We start from the raw sequence: 16,667 nt of genomic DNA, 5'->3' as shown, positions 1-16,667 counted from the left end.
AGTACTTTAAGCAAACAGAATTGTTAAAAATGGTTGGCTACTATGCTGGTTGAGCTAGAGGGAATAGAGAATGTCCCGTAGCTTCAGCCAACCCTCTACAAAAATATAGTAGGAAAAACCATAAACAAGCACTATAAATTTTTGGGCTGTTTTTAAACAATCAGTATCGACTGTCTGCCAAATTCTGCTTTTAAAATTATCCCAGCTCCATTAAATATAGTTACATTCTTTTTAGACTAGAACCACAGAATATCTCCTGTTGGAAGGGACCCATCATGAACAGCGAGTCCAACTCCCTGCTCCTCACGCAACTACCTAAAACTAAACCATATGGTGAAAAGCATTGTTCAGACACCTCTGGCCTCAACAGGCTGGATGCCATGACCCTGGGCAGCTTGTTCCAGTGCCTGACCACCTTCTCAGTAAAGAATATTTTCCTAATGTCCAGCCTGAACTTCCCCTGAGGCAGCTTCATTCCTTCCCTCACATTCTATTGCTGGTCACCTGGAAGAGGAGATAAGCAGCTCTGTTCCACTGCCCCCCCCAGGAACCTGTAGACCCCAGTGAGATCTTTCTCAGCCCTCTCCAATCTGACCAAAACATATTCAGCTGCTCCACCTGAGTCTTGCCCTTGAGGCCTTTCACCATTTCTGGTCACTTTCCTCTCATCACACCCTAGAGTTGATGTCCTCACAGAGAGGCACCACACTAATTTTACCAGGCACTGAAGTGAGACCAGCAGGCCTGTAATAACAAGGGTCTCCCTTCTCCCAAATGGAACAACACCTGCCAGCTTCCACTCCACTGGGACCTCTCCTGCCTCCCAAGTCAGTTGAGAAATAATGAAGAATGGTCCCACAAGAACACTGCCCAACTCCTGGTAACTAAAAGCAGAATCCAGGTCCTGACAACAAATATTCTGAATACAGCGTTGTCTGTATATATATATTCTGCATCAGTATTGTCTGCCAGTGAGGAACACAAGGCACCAGTGGCTGCTGGGCCTTGCAGAGAAAGCAGCAGCTCCTCTGGAATCTGTGGATGGTACATGGCACCAGTGAATGGAACTCCCCCCATGGGACATAAGGAGGGGCTCTGCAGGTGACAGTGACAGACATCAGGGCCACTGCACAGCCCCTGCACAGCTCTGCATCCCCACCTGCTGAGCTCTGCATCCCAGACCCCTCTGACTGCTCTGAGTGCCTCTGTGCCACTGTTTGGCTCTCTTTCAAACCATGGCCAGAACTGCTGGGTGTGAACCTGAAGGGAGTGACAGACTCAGGATCAGCCTAAAGCTTTCTTCACACACAAGATGTTTACTTCAGAAGACTTGAAAAAGAAGTTAAAGACCCTTATTCACTCCTCCAGTAGATATTTTCATGTATGACAATAAATTATTAAAATGAGGTTCTACAACAGGTTGTCTAATGCTGGAAAACAATTAGTATTTTAATAATGCTGTCTCTAATCTGTCAGCAGTATCTGAGATTTTAAGCAAGTAAAACAGTCAAAAAACCCCTTTTTCTGATATGTTGAAAGAAATTATGGTTTGCTCATTTCACTTATCAGGCAATTGATTGTGGTAGCAGTTTCATTGTTGTGAACTTAATTACACTAAACATAAGGCTTTTTGTGGGGGCTTTTGGGATGAGTGGGGGTGAACTTTAGGGGTTTTTTGTTTGGTTTTGTGTTCCATGCCATTGCTCCAAGCAAAATCATGCAGCAGGAAGAAAACGTGTGCTATACAGAATTTTTGTTTAATGAAAAAATATGCTCATTATTTGCTGAGGTGCACAGAAATGATCTATGGCATTATTACTCTTGCCCTCAGCTATCTTCAGATACACTTTTTGAAAATAAGATAACAAGGTGTACAGCTGGAATGAATTAAAGGGAGACTGGAGCTCTGCACTTAGAAATTCAGCTGGCTTCTGTAAATCCCTCCTCCCTCCTTTAACCTTCAGAATAAGATGTTTCCCTTACTCAGAGCTACTCCACAGTAGTTAGGTTCCTATAAGAATCCAGAATTCCAAACACTCATTGAGACCCAAAATTTTTATCTCCTTGAAGAAGACAAATGGTCAAAATTTCCTTATAACCTAAGATTTAAAAATATCCTGTTTCTCCATGCATGACTAAATAACGAGTTCAGCAGTCATTTTACACTGCAGGCTTATACAAATAAATAGATTTAAACCATTCCTACAGACATTCATACAGACTCCTCTACCCTCCACAACCTAAGGACAATATTATGGGCAGAGTTTTTGCTACTAATTCTGAAATACCTTGGCTGCCACACACTAAGGGGCCCTCAAGAACCTCAAGAAAAAACAAACTAAACTGTTCTGAAATAAAATATTAAAGTCTTGTCCCAACTCCTGGGAATACCCTGACACAGTTTCAGTAGAACACTGGCTGTGGAAGCAGTGCATGGCTTGCATGTCTCACACGTCAGGATCAGGGAAACCTGCACTCCACAGGGCATAACCCTGAGGTTTCTCTGAGGATGCAGAGCTCTGAGGGGCCTCCATGGCAATGCAGCAGCAGCCTCACCATGCACCATCTGCCCAAATAAATCCAACAAGAGCAAGTAATCCCTGTTAACCACAGCCCTGAACACCCCAGAAATCCCTCTGTGAGAAGGCAGAGCTAAACCAGCTGTGAACATGCAGAGTTATCAGCCCAGATCTGCAGGAACTGACACACCATGGTACTGAACAGGCAGCCCTCACTCCTGCTTGGGGGATTCACTCATCCCTGTGCAGAGCCTCTCCTAAGCCTGCACTGCTCTTGGGGAACAAAGGAACCAGGAATGTCACATCCAGGGGAGTTCACCATTACATCTGCAGGAGCACTTACCAGGAAGGAGCATTACAAGAACAGGGTGTGTGTGGTATCCCAGTGCATACCTGGTTAGCTTTATTGTTTTCCTGAATTCATTAGTAATTGGAGCTTTGTAGCCTCCTTTCCTCAACAAGGAATCTATGGTTTGAATGTGGTCCCATCCTGTTGAATTTCACAGTAGCACAAATTAGTGAGAAATGAAGCAATAGGAAGAGATATTGCAAAAGCACAGTACAGTGTGTGGTGCTGTTGAGGGTGCAAGGGCTCTGCTGGCATTTGGGATAAATCAAAACATTCTTCCCTACTTCAGTACAGCTGAAGGAAATACCACATTTAGGATTTCTTTACACACACAGCTCACTCTACAAACAACATATATTTCTCATCTCATAGCTGAAATACATTAAAAGTGAACCTACTCTACCCAAATGTCCTAAAATGGGACAAAACAAAACAAAACAAAACTTTTCCAAAGCATTCTGGTATGATCATGTATCACAGCCACTTTTGACATTATAAATGGTTATAACAATATGGAAAACTAAATTTATGTATAACATTTAAAATAATAATTAGTTGAACATGTGAAGAGAACTTGAAATCAGACTTCTTCATAAACATCACCTCACTTTACAGAGATATGGCTGACTTCAGAACAACTATATATTATAGGTGTCTAGATAATGCAAGAAGCAATGGATTTAAAATACAGATTCATTACTGTTCTCAATAAAATCTTCATGCTATTCCAAACCTCCTATTTATTTAAAAGACTCTCATATTAGAAATAGCTGTTAGACATATTATTTCCTAAAGACACAATAATTAGTCACACTGTTACATTAAAAAACCTGCAGAAAACACAATAGAATTGAGCACATACAAAATTCAAATAAGCAGTTCTGGAGATTTTAAAGAATCAGATTGCAATTCATGGTCTACTAAAACTATTAAAAAATTTAGACACATTTCCTCCACAATTCCTGAATTTTAAAAAAAGCTTAGAATACTCCTAGACTTTTATGAGACTATCTGGAAACAGAATTATCAATTAAAAAGAATTCTCAGTAAAGGTATCAGCTGAACTCTTTGTAGACAAACTTATATATAAAAAGGTTAAATAAAAGCAGCAGTAATGCAAACTATAAATGACTGAGATACACTCTCAACCTTGGAAATAAAAAAAATGAGTGTTCAGAGTCAGAAAAAGACTGTTCAACAAAATCTACTCTAGTTTTTTAAATTCACAAACTTAAGTCTGTGTCTCTCTTAAAAGGACTTTTAACAACATTCTTTTGTACTTCCATATTGAAAATAATTTCCTTCCATTCAACAAAAACCCTGGGAAGTCAGTGTTTGTAACAGGAATTGAGTACTAGCAGAAAGCACCTAACTGAAAAACAACTTGATCATCAGGATTCAGGAATAAATAATGATTAAGATAATTACCCAGCCATCCCAATGCTAACCAGAGCTTCTGCATCTCCCTCATATCCCAGCCTAGCAGCCACACAGAAATTGGCAGCTTTTAACAGCTGTTAGCCTGGCTGACTGCACTGTACCATTCCTCCACATTTTATTTCCCTATAGCTCCATGCATTTATGACTGGCTCAAAAATCAGCTACAGTTTACTGAAGCCCACTAGGAGACTGACACAGGCATGTAATTGGCATTTTATATAAGAGTCTTCTTACAATTAAACACTGCTCCATCATGTGACATCAGTGCAAGGTCAAACACTGCATTTTAGATTTACAGGAATGTTAAACTCTTCACCAGATCATAGGAAATAAAGTGCAACAATGACCTTGCTCCTTGGCAACCTCGGGCAGGTAGGTGGCCGTGCGCTTTGATCCTTTCTCGTTGATGAACTCTATTCTAATGCCATGCACACCCACCTGCAAGAGATTGGCACCCATTAGTACATCACACAGAGACAGCCTGGGAACTGGCATGGTGAAACCCAGAACAGTGGTTAACAGCATTTCACAGAGTTTCAAGGAGGAGGCCCTGCAGCGGGTGGCATGTTTTGGAGAGGTGTTCACTTACTGCCATGAAAGCTCAGCAGCAGCACAGGTACACAGGATGTTCCTCTGCTCCTCACCACAGAGCTTCATTCCTGGGCTGGAGGAAATCCAGCTGAGGAGCTAAAGTTGTTCTGTCTCCTCTGACACTGTCACCATTGTTGTTGCTGATAAAATCACCTGGTCACCAGCTATAATCTGCAGGCAAAACAGCTGCCAAATCTCATGAGGCTTCAATTAAGAGCATTAATTTTGTTCAAAGCAGCAACTGAACGATCAAAGATTTGTCACACTATGGACTCGAGCCTGGAGCCTTCAAAATTTTACCTCATATATAAGGAGGAAATGGAAATATTATAAAGTACCCAGCCTCAAACTCCTGTTTCTGAGCTACTAAGAACTGCAAGGTGACAAAATGACAGCACAGAAACCAGTATTACTAATACCAAGGAGCTGGATGCAGATAAAAATCAAAATGCCAAAAATATTAGGAGAAAAAGAACCAAGAGGCTGGGCACATTTCCAGGGCATTGTTTAAGGCCCCTGTTTTCAGGTTACAGTAATTCTGTGGAGAGTACCTGCACTGGGATCAGGCCATAAAAGATATTCCATTGCCAGAAGGTTTTCAGCTGCTTTTGAATTCTGTGCACAAACACAAAGCATTATTAGATGGACATTTTTATGCCCACATAACCAAGATGTTATTTCCATTTGAATCTCAACACTGCATGTGAAAATGAGTCAATGTTTTAAAAGGATATCACGTTGTTTGGTGTGGCACATCCTTGAGGACACAAATTTAATTGAAAAATGCTGTAAAATTTTCTCCAGTAACAATTTACTTACTTTATCATAACTGCAGGGAAGTCAAAAACCAAACAAGGAATATTTACAAAGCTCTACCACTTCTTCAATTAACATATTTTCTTATATTAAGACTTTAATTTTTAAACTTTTCACTCTTTATATATGATATGAGCAGGGGAAATGGGAGGAAGAGTCCCTTGTAGCTGGCCAGGGCCATAACCATTCTTCCCTACGAATCTAACATTGTTCATAAATAGGAAAAATGTAACTTTGTGACTAACAAATTTAATTCACTGTAACTTTTAACATATTATTTCATTACCAAACATTCCTAAACCCCAACTTTCATTACATTGATATATATAATCACCAGAGAGATTAAATCTGTATACTCAGAAGATACAATTATAAGCCCAAAGGCCTGAAAGTAAAATGAAATTGTTAGAAGCTGAAAACAGCCTACAGAGTTTATGCCCAAACCAGTAAGTTTCTGCAGCTGGTGATTTTGTAACTGTGTAAGATTAAATATTTCCAGGGTTTTCACACCTTTAAATCCTGCAGAATATAAGATTCTAAATGCTACACAATGCTTTGCATAATAACCAGGAGCACTTAGTGATGCATTGAAGTATGATGCAACATTCAAGTTGCATCAATGCTCTGGATGGTTCCCATTAACCAATTTAATGGACTTTTAGGCCCATGTCTGTAGAAAAAGGGATGTACAGCAGGGGAGAATTTCATAGCATCCTGTGGAGCATGAATTCCAACAGTGTAGCCGGGCAGGACAAACAGCTTTTCATTGTTCCATTCCAGCTAGCAGGCTTGAGTTAAATAAATGGAAGCCACACACAAGCAAAGTAAAAATGATCCACACTAAGACTGGCATGGGCAGTGTGGAATTTATTTTCCTCAAGAGACTGGTGTTCAACTGATGCAAAGTTTTGTGAGATTTCCCAAAATAGCCCTCTCCAAGATGGGAGGTAGGGGCTGGGTCTGTGGATGGCATTAGCTGCCCTGCTACCAGGACCAGCAAACACCTTCCTACACAGCCTCAGGTCTGCTGCTCAGACTAAAAATACTGATGCACTACAGGCAGCATTCTGCAGAACAACAGCAGCTGTCTGTGAAGTTTAGAAAAACAAACCAATCTTGTGCAACAGAGCTGGAGTTCTGCCTCACCTATTACCATTCATTAGGGAAACAAATGCCTACAGGTACCTCTGGAGCTGAAAAGGGACCACACAATTGCTGCTTCAGCCTCCCACGTGGATAAGAACCCATTTAAATTGTTGCTATTGGGAGAGGAAAGCAAGACAAGGAGAGAGACAGGCAAAAAACAATCCCTGACAATAGAAATATTTCTATGGAGTTTTAGAGCATGAAATACTGTGTTCTATCTGATCAGTTGTATAAGTGGCCAGAGGCCATCTAAAATTAGGTTCTGTGACAATATCAATTAAATTAATAGATATTTCATTACATCTAAGGATTGCATTAAACAACATTATTTTACTTCTGAAATTACCTTTACAAAACTTAAGACTTTGTTGTGTATTTAAACACATTCATATTCATTTACACACATTATTCTTTATTCCCATACACCTTGGGATGAGAGAAAACATGTACATGTCACATTTATTGTTTTGCCAAGTGCCTATGGCACTAGCCAGATTACTGCCCACAATACCTCTCTCTTTATATATCTAAGAAAAAAATGGTTCCAAAGCCCCCTCTGACAGCAAAGCTGAAGCACCTCTCCTGATGGACTGTTCTGCCCCAAGGCTCCAAAAACAGTTCATTAATTTGTTCCTTTTGGACTGACTCTCCAACCACACTGAGAGGAAGAAATAACATTATTCTCACTAGACTGTCCATGGGGAATTCGGATAAGCACCTCAACATCAGGCCTTGTTGACATTTCAGTTTCTGTGGACTCCTCTGTGGAGTAAATTATCATCCAAATAATGGTTCTGCTTGGTTATATCTACTGCACTGAAATCTGTAAGCTATTTGCATGCAATCACCACTAATTAGTTTAAGATTAATTAATTGTAAACCAGTTGTTCAGAAATACATTAAAGCAGGTAACAAAGAGCCTGTTACAGAGAACCCACATGGAATGGTCCAGACCTGGAGCAGTGCAACACCCCCCTGGTGACAGGAACAAGCATCTGCCTGTTCCTTTTGTCCACTCACTTTCTGTGTTGTGCACCCCAGACCTGCTGCACAGCCCATGCCCATGTGCCAGTGGCACTGTGACACCCTGCTCTGGGTTAGGGATAGCCTTTCTTTTGCCAGCTCAACCTCTGCACCAAACTAGAAAAAAGGTTTTTTCCTTTTTTTCCAACAAAAAAAGCTGACCTAGAACTTGTACAGTATTCCTTGTGATACCACAACAGTAACTTTCCCCTTTATTTACCTGACTAATACTATGGAAATAACTGTACACAAATGTTTTGGAAATGGAAACCTTCAGATTAATTGACTATTGCTACTTTCTTGAAGCTGATCCCACTTGGCATTAGCTCAATCCCACAGCTTTTTAGCCCCACATTTGCAGTAAATATGCTGGCTTCTTTCTGACCATCTTTAGTAGCATCTAAATACTACATTCTGATTTAACAACAGGGGAAAGACTCCTCAGGAGGTTTGTTCTCTATTTCATGTCAAGCATAATAATTCATTTACATACATGGAATCACTCCATATTGTCCAAAGAGAATAACATATTGAGATCCAGACTTTCTTCTCAGTTCTACAGAACAGAAGCTGAGAGCCACTGGTGTTGCTGCACTTGCAGGCAGGAAAGAACTTCCACAACTCCTGAATATACCCACTTTGTCAACAATGAAAAACTGCCTTTCAGGCAACATTACTGGCTACAGCTATTTAAGCTAATATTTAAACCAGTGCACACAGGTTAAAGGCCTTTTGTATCAAGACAGCATGTACAGTTCTGCAGATTTTACTTGACTGAAGAACAGCAACATTGGGGCCAAGAGCTCTCTCAAAGTATTTTAAGAAAGAGCTACTGCTCAAGTCTAGCAAAAAAGTTCTTTGTTATAATTACATACAATTGCAATGCTTTAGGATCTCCTAATAAAAAATGAGGAGAGGATCAGAATCAGCAGTTCTGAATTAGTTTATGTAGGGAAGGAATGACTGCTGTCAATAGCACATGTTTAAAAATAAATGGTGTTTATGACTTATCTTGTAACTAGTCCTTTGTTGTCTGATCTTTAATAAAAGAGCAGTAGTATCACCAAAAACCTTCACATGTGTGAGTTTTTCCTGCTGTCCATTTCTCTGAGGTGGAAAGGCTGTGCAACTGTGCAGCAACATCACAGCAGCAACTGGGCCACACTGGTCTGTCATGGGCTCTGAGAAGCAGAACTGGAGATGCAGCTCTTACACTCCCAGTGTTCCTTTCCAAGCCCTACATCTGCTCAGCACTGCAACTCAGACAAAGTCACAGGTATGTAAGAATGCTAAGTTGTATTTCAGGAAGCATCCTTGTGAACATGGTATTGAAGTGGTCCTTTAAAGATGTGTCCTTTAATTACTTTTATAAAAGATGAAAATGCAGTCATATGAGAAGTCATGAGGGAACTAACAGCAGTGAATTCACACAGATCTCTGTGTGAATCTCTGTTTACTTGATGGAAGTTTCTGCCACTAAAGGGTTTCACATTGCTTTTTACAGCTGAAATATTAATTTATTTTGTTTGGGAAGGTAATTTTTTAATGTGAGAAAACATCCATCACTCTGCTTCAGCACAGAGAAGACACTCCCCTGAGCTGTCTCAGACAGCTTCACTCCTGACTTCAGATGACATTGTCTCCAAGTCTCTCCAAGCACTGACTTGTCTGAATTGGTAATTTTGAAATACTGTGACCTGTGTCAGCGAATTGCTGACCTGGCTCCCACAAGATCATCAGTAGCACACCTACAAAAGCAGGGACTCCTACCTAGGCTGATGTATTTCAGGATGATCCCAGCATGACAGATGCAGACTCTTTACATCACACTCTAGACATCCTGAAATGTCCTTTTGCCATTAATATTGCATAACTGCAGCTCTCTTAAAAGACACATGGGTGACATAAGCTATCCCACTGCCAGGCACACAATGATGAATCATTCTTTTAAGGACTAACAACCACAAATTTTATAATCTCATATTTATATGTCACTCTCCTCCTCTGGATCCTTTTGTATGGAAACCAAGTTTGTGACCATTTCTTATAATTGTAGGAAATTATGAAGGGTTTTAACAACTCATCACTAGAAAACCTTAAATGAAATAGGAGAGAGCAACTAAGCAACACAAGGCCTTTTATATTTTTGACCCCTACATTATTCCCTTGTAAGTCAGGGGTTTCCAATAAGAACAACTGTAAGAATCCATAAAATCAATCAGAAATCAGAAACACTAGAGTTCAGCACTATGCTTACTTACACTGTTGTTAAAGTCCCACAAGTTCTGCAGAAAAATATAGAAAGTACATAGAAAGTAAAAGCCTCCCTTTTTTCCTATTAGTTATGAATCAGCAGTTGCCCAAGGAACAAAGCTAAAACCAGTCTTTCCAAGGGAAAGTGGATTTTTGAACTTGGGTTTTGCTTTCAGCTTTTCTTTAAGGAAAAGCTATTGAATGTACATTTTTCATCTCTAAATACAACAGAAAGTCTCTTTTTCTCCTAAGAAGTTCTAAATATTTAGTCAGGCTAAGTTATCATTAAAGGCAAATACTGTAGCTTTTGTGGTGTCTCTGGCATTATAATGTCTGCAATTCTATGACAATTTCAAAATTTTTCATATGTCCACTCAAAAACAGATTCAAAGAGAAATGAGGAACGCAACATGATGACCGAGATGAGGAGCTCATCTTAAGTACCTTGTTTTCTGCAAGCATCTAATGCTAAATAATTTGGGTAAAGAACATTACAGACTAACACTTCCATCAGCATACACTGTCATACACACGTCAGCATGTGCTTTTCAATCTCTTTAAGGCTGCTGTTCCAAGAGGATGCATGCAGGTTTCCTAGAACCTGGCAATTAGAGCAGATTCAGCTCCATGCGTCAGCAGCGTGTGAGCAGTGATTTCTGTGGCCTCACTGTAAAAAGGCCTTGGGAGGGCTGTGCAGGACACTCACTCTGCAAGTAAACCACGTTTGGGGGAAGATGAATATATCTACAAGCTAAATGAAGCAGCTTGTTCTGGGACTGCAATTTTGTGCATTTTGTTTCTGGAAGTACACATCAGACTGTTAACTTCCATACTGGAACAGCCCTTTCCAGAGTCAAGGGAGTGATCTACCAGGTAGATGCTGCAAATGAGACCTCAGGACAGCCTTGCTCAGACAACACCTTCCTTGATGGAGTCTCAGACATCAAGACACCCATGCAGACCACTCTGAGCGCCTCTGTGGGCAAAACCACAACTTTATTCCATTTGCATGGCTCAGACTCTTGAGGTGACAACAGTTTTATCAAAGTGTCTTTTGAATCTATGCACATACCCATGTGTACAGAGTACAAACAGTGACAGCTACACTAATATATGCAGATCATTTGAACAGTGTTACTTCAGCTACAGATGTTCATTTTCATGAAAGATATCTGACATTCTTACCTCCCAATCCATGTAGTCACACACATCTTCAAAGTTAGTGAGTAGAGACACTGAGCAGAAAAGCCGTGGCAGCTCATCCCTCGTCATTGGGGGGAAACGACTATCTTTAAGGGCACTGTTGAAGACAAAACAGAATTTCAAAGGATTTTTTTTTTTAATTTCAAGGATCTAATCTGAAGAGTATAAAGGAGAAAAAAAAATCCTGATGAAATGATGACCAGTTTGATTACCCAGTCACCAGTGTAACATACACTCTGATCAACATTTCCAGCTTTTTCCTTAGACATTTGTTTTGGTTCTTGGCTGGCCAATCAGATGATGTTCTGAGGGTCATTCCTTCCTGAACTGGCTTTGCTACTGTGACAATCTTATTATTACAACAGCAGAAAGCTTTTAAAAAAAGTTACAAAAGCAATACCTCCTCCACTTGCAACTTATAAATCCCTTTCAGAAAGGATTAAACTTCTCAACACAAAGTGAAGGGGGGAAGTTCTATAGCCTGCAGTGATCAAACACTTAATACAGTAATGAAATTGTAGAACTTAATTATTCAGTGAAAAAAAAAACCCCAAACAAGCAGAATATTCTCTAAAAAAGACTAACATTCATGCTTACTAGCAAAGGAGAATATTAAAAAAGTGAAAACATCCAAGGGCTTTACAGACCTGTAAACCCACAGGACTTGGAAGTTCTGCAAAGCAGATGTGATTAGTAGCAGGGAAGCTTGCAAACAGCTAATCCATGGATGACATACCATTCTACAGACAGACAGACCTACTGGGGAAAAACCCACACTGAGGGAGCTACCTGTGCACAGGCCAGCACGCCTGCAAACACACAGCAAGCAACACGAGTAAGAACACTTGTAAAACCTACCTGCATAAGTTTGATTAAGAACCAGTTAAATTGGCAAAGGGAAGGTTAATGTGAGGATGGCATCTCAATCTTTTATTCTCTTAAGCTTTGAAATATGATGTGAATACAAACATGACCATCTCCAGCAAAAACAGCGATCCTGCTAACTGAGCTTTTAAAGGAGTAAAGAGAATTTAAGAGACTTACTGAAATACTACTGAGCTCTTCACCTGTCCCATTGTTTCATCTAACAATCAGATTGTTCTTAATTGTTTTTCTTGGCCCAGAGCCAGTGGGTGCCCCTTAGCTGATATAATCACAGCCATGGCCAAGGTGTTAGAATAATGGCTGCAGCCTTTGCACCAGAATTCACCAGAATTTTTATAAAGAGCAAAAGAACTTCATAACAGCAAACCATGTAAGGACACGTGAGAAAAAAACCACAACATGTAAAGTTCAACTAAAGGAAATCATCATATGTATAACTAGAAATAGTTTCCCATCAAGAACTAATACCATAAACTGAAGAGTTAAAATAGAACCTTTGTTTTTCTGGGGTGGAGGGAAAGCAAATTTTTGTTGCAGATATTACAAAACACAACATAGTATTGGAATTCAGACTCCATTTCTACACAGACCTGTGAAGAACTGGGGACACTAAAGAGATTTAAAGCATAAGGCCTATGATATTTAACTAATGACTTCCTCTGAAGATGTATCAAAAGCAGGTAATGCTGATGGGATTTTCCAGGCCAGCTTTGAAACTGCTGGAACCAGGCAGAGTTACCATCCTCTGCTCTCTGGTGTTCAGAGCAACATCAGAGATAACTCCTATAGCCACAGCGTACCAACAACATCCCAAAATACCAATAACCTAATTCAGCTCTCAAATCCCCTCACATGGTGGTGAAAATAAATAAACATACATATGTGAAAGGGGGAACACTCAGAACACAGGGACAGCTCAAACCAAAAGTCCATCTAGCTTTAAGTCTATTTAGTAGTAAGTCCTTACCAAGAGCAGTTAGCAACATGAGTGAGTATAAGAACATGGTCACAGCAAATATCCAGGGGTACCTTCCTAGAATACTCTCTAGGAATCCAGTTATTTATAGCTTAGGTATTTTGAGTCAGGGATGGGATCACTGTACTTTAAAGCTCTTCTGAATTTTATTTTGTAAGTTCATGTATACACACTTGTAACTTTTTACCCCCCTTTTTTAATTAAAAAATATTATTGGAACCTCTAATCCTCTTCAAATACATTGCTACAACAGGTTTGCACATTTGCAGATGGCTCATTTCCCTGAGGTCTCCTGTCACGTAACCAATGTATGTGAGCATTCTAGTGAGAAGCACCCAGACAGACAAGCATTATTATTATTTCATCAACAAACAACAAATTCAGTTATCCCCACAAACAACTGTATGCACAGATACTGTTAATATTAATGTAAATCTGTTTCTTGAAATTTATGCAACCATCTTACCAAGCAAAACACTTTCCCTAATGCAAGAATTTAAAACCTTCAAAAGATTTTTTTTCTTTTTTGCACAACTTGGTACTAGGAGTTTCTCTTTGAATTCCAACTCCTATAGCTGCAAAAATCTACTGTAAATTTCAACTTTTTGAGGCAAGGGTTGTCTGTGTGCTGTGGGTGTAAGCCTGATCCCCACAAAGGTAGCAGCAGAAGTCTCCAGCAAATTCCCACTCACTGAAGATCTGCTGCACTGGCATTGCTAGATGATAAACCATCTGTAATTTAACATTCTTCAAGTTGTGCAGAAACAAACCCCATCCCATGCTCGTGTAAGCCATGTCTCACAGAACCACAGAATATCCTAAACTGGAAGGGACACATCAGGATCATCAGCTCCTGGCCCTGTGCAGGACACCGCAGCTCAGCTACCCCACCTAAATGCTGAGCTAATAATTTGAAACAAGATGACTGAAACAATGACATATTTAAATATTTGTAAAAAGCTGGGGTATGAAACTTTCAAGTGAACACTGGGAGCAGGAAGGCTCACAAAGGTGAAAAAGCCTCGGGCACACAGAGGCAGCCAAGTGGCTCAGTTCCAGAGAAAGCAGTGCCATGCAGTGCCCAACACATGCTGAGCAGCCAGCTCAGCTGCCCTGCTCCATTCTTCAGCAATGACACTGGCACAAATACCCTGTCTTCACGTAACCACCTCACAAGAACTGAAATATTGCTATCAAATGATGGATCCATTTCAATTATAACTAACTCCTGCTGAACTGCCTGGTGCTATTCCATCTGTACAGCACGCTGGAAAATTTCTCCTCAACGCCTTCACAGCTACAGACACTGGTGCACAGATCCTGTCTCAAAACTCCTGCTGCTGGAGGTAAGTGAGGCAGAGTAAGACCAGAGATTTGAGTAACAGCCTCTGACACCACTGTGACTGCTCTACACAGATATTGCTGTGATTTTAATCCTCCCTGGCTTCTCTTCAGACCCTTTCCAGCTTTCAAAATAGCTTTGCCTCTGTTGTTTCATAAGTAAAACATAAATTTACCTGGACAAACTTGTGTTGACAATCAGGAACTGGAACAAAACCTACTGAAGGGAAATGCCAACAAGAAAGTATATACTGATTAGCTACACATGAAATACTGTCTCCTAACAAAATTTATGAAACAAAAATTTTATCAGGTGCCAGCTTTAGAATAACTACCTTAAAACTTGGTAACCTTTTCCTAATGAGTCTGGACATCACATACTACTTAAAAAACCAAGACCTGTTTTATCATGCTCTGTATTACAGTTAGAATACCAGTCATCTTCTCAATCATTCTATTACTGCTACCATGGTCCAAACTCTACAGTAAGTTCCAGATACCTCTGCAAAGCCTAAAAGCACACCAGCTCTGTAAAACTTCTTCACAGATGAACTGCTTTCATTTTTGCATTTCCCAATGCCTGGCTAGCAGGAGACATATGGCATTAGAGATGATTCTCTTCAGAACTCAGCCATAATCCTTGAGTTTAAACTTCATCTCTGTGGGTAGTGAAGAAATCACCACCTATGACTGTTCTGATGGCGCCAGTGGAACAAGTGGATGGTGCCCAGTGGTTCCTCAAGGGCAGCTTCCACTTTATACAAGTCTCAGCTGTCAATGGTTGACAGACTGGCATCACTCTCAGAAGTGTCAGCAGATGTCATTGCAGTCAGCAAGGAAAAAAATCCTTGCATGAGCTTTTACTTTTGCCATTCCTGTTTGGGCAAGAAAGAGAAACAGTTTCTACAGGCCCTTACCATCCAACTCAGACACTACACAAACACTGATGGATGGAAATTCAGACCTGGGCCCCCCCTGCCATGTCACTGCACTTGCCATGTGCCTGTTGGTAACCAACTCCCAGCAAGCACAAAACAAGACAAGGCAATGCCTGCTTTCCTCAAAGGCTTGTCACTGGTCTGAACTCAGAATAAAAAAGTCACCATGTAACTGTGGGTCATCAACATTCTTATCTGGCACAGGAGAATTTGTATGTGTCTGTATATTTATAGCCTTAGAATTCTTCTGTTAGAAAAATTAATGAAATCTGGCATGTTAAATACCACATTTAAAAAATATTTACTCCACAATTTTTACGTTAAACTTAGAATTAAGGAAGGGTAATTGGAAATAATCAGCAAAAGAAGTTGGAAAAATTAAGTGGCATTCAAAACTACTTTTAAAGAAAAAGCCCAATAATTGTAAAAGCATTTCCTAGACCATCTGTTCTTTATTCCTTCATGCCCAGAAATAGATTACATATATTGCTGCTGACTAAATGGAAGTACATAGTACTGAAAAGAGGTAGTGCCAAGCAAGGGGAATTCTAGCTGGCCAATAAAAGGGCATTCATTTTTCCACACAGAGTCTGCTCCATGTAAAAAGTCAGAATTGAATCCTGTTCAAGGAAAACTATTTTTAGATACCAAATGCATGCATATGCATGGCCTTTCTAGTTAAATATTTATGCAGCCCTGGATGTCCTAAGATCAAGTAATTGCCAGTTAGGAAAAAAGCCAAAACAAAGTGTTACTCAACTATCAGTTTTTCTTCAGCTGAGGCATACTATACAAATCTCAGCTTTTCTTCAAATGAAGTTTATTTGGCTATAGGGAATGTTTGTCAGTAATTTCATTTTCCAAGGACCACTCTTCTTTGTATATGGGATATAGAAAAGCTTGCAAACACTTCAAAGATACTGAAAGTATAAAAAGAAAAGGGAATTGTTTGAAGTATGAGTTGCTGTGACAAACAGCATGATGATTTGGAAAAAAAATATATTCCTTACATATTTATGTTCCTTAAGACTACATCTTGTTTTCTATAAAATATCATTACAGAAGCTCTTAGAACAACCTGAAATGATAGTATGTGCAGGTGAAGCAAAATGAAATACATTGTGTTCTCCATCCATAATTTCTGTAGGCTATAAAAATGCCTTAAAAAGTCAGCTTCAGTCTTTGAG

At 39.9% G+C, this 16,667-nt stretch overlaps 1 protein-coding gene across 1 annotated transcript in view; it reads right to left on the bottom strand.

Annotated features, from left to right (window-relative positions):
- The window catches only part of AMMECR1 (AMMECR nuclear protein 1), a 96,238-nt gene that overhangs the window by 3,845 nt on the left and 75,726 nt on the right, over window positions 1–16,667 (bottom strand). Inside the window, exons 4-6 of the mRNA XM_058814018.1 lie at window positions 11,323–11,437; window positions 4,656–4,746; window positions 2,913–3,009 (exon numbers count right to left, since the gene is read on the bottom strand). Coding sequence (XP_058670001.1) covers window positions 2,913–3,009; window positions 4,656–4,746; window positions 11,323–11,437 — 303 coding nt within the window. The remainder of the gene's footprint in view (window positions 1–2,912; window positions 3,010–4,655; window positions 4,747–11,322; window positions 11,438–16,667) is intronic.

The sequence above is a fragment of the Ammospiza caudacuta genome, chromosome 14, assembly GCF_027887145.1.
Source record: "Ammospiza caudacuta isolate bAmmCau1 chromosome 14, bAmmCau1.pri, whole genome shotgun sequence".
Lineage (NCBI taxonomy): Eukaryota > Metazoa > Chordata > Aves > Passeriformes > Passerellidae > Ammospiza > Ammospiza caudacuta.
The sequence above is the reverse complement of the archived record's forward strand: the minus strand, read 5'-3'. Positions and strand labels throughout refer to the sequence as shown.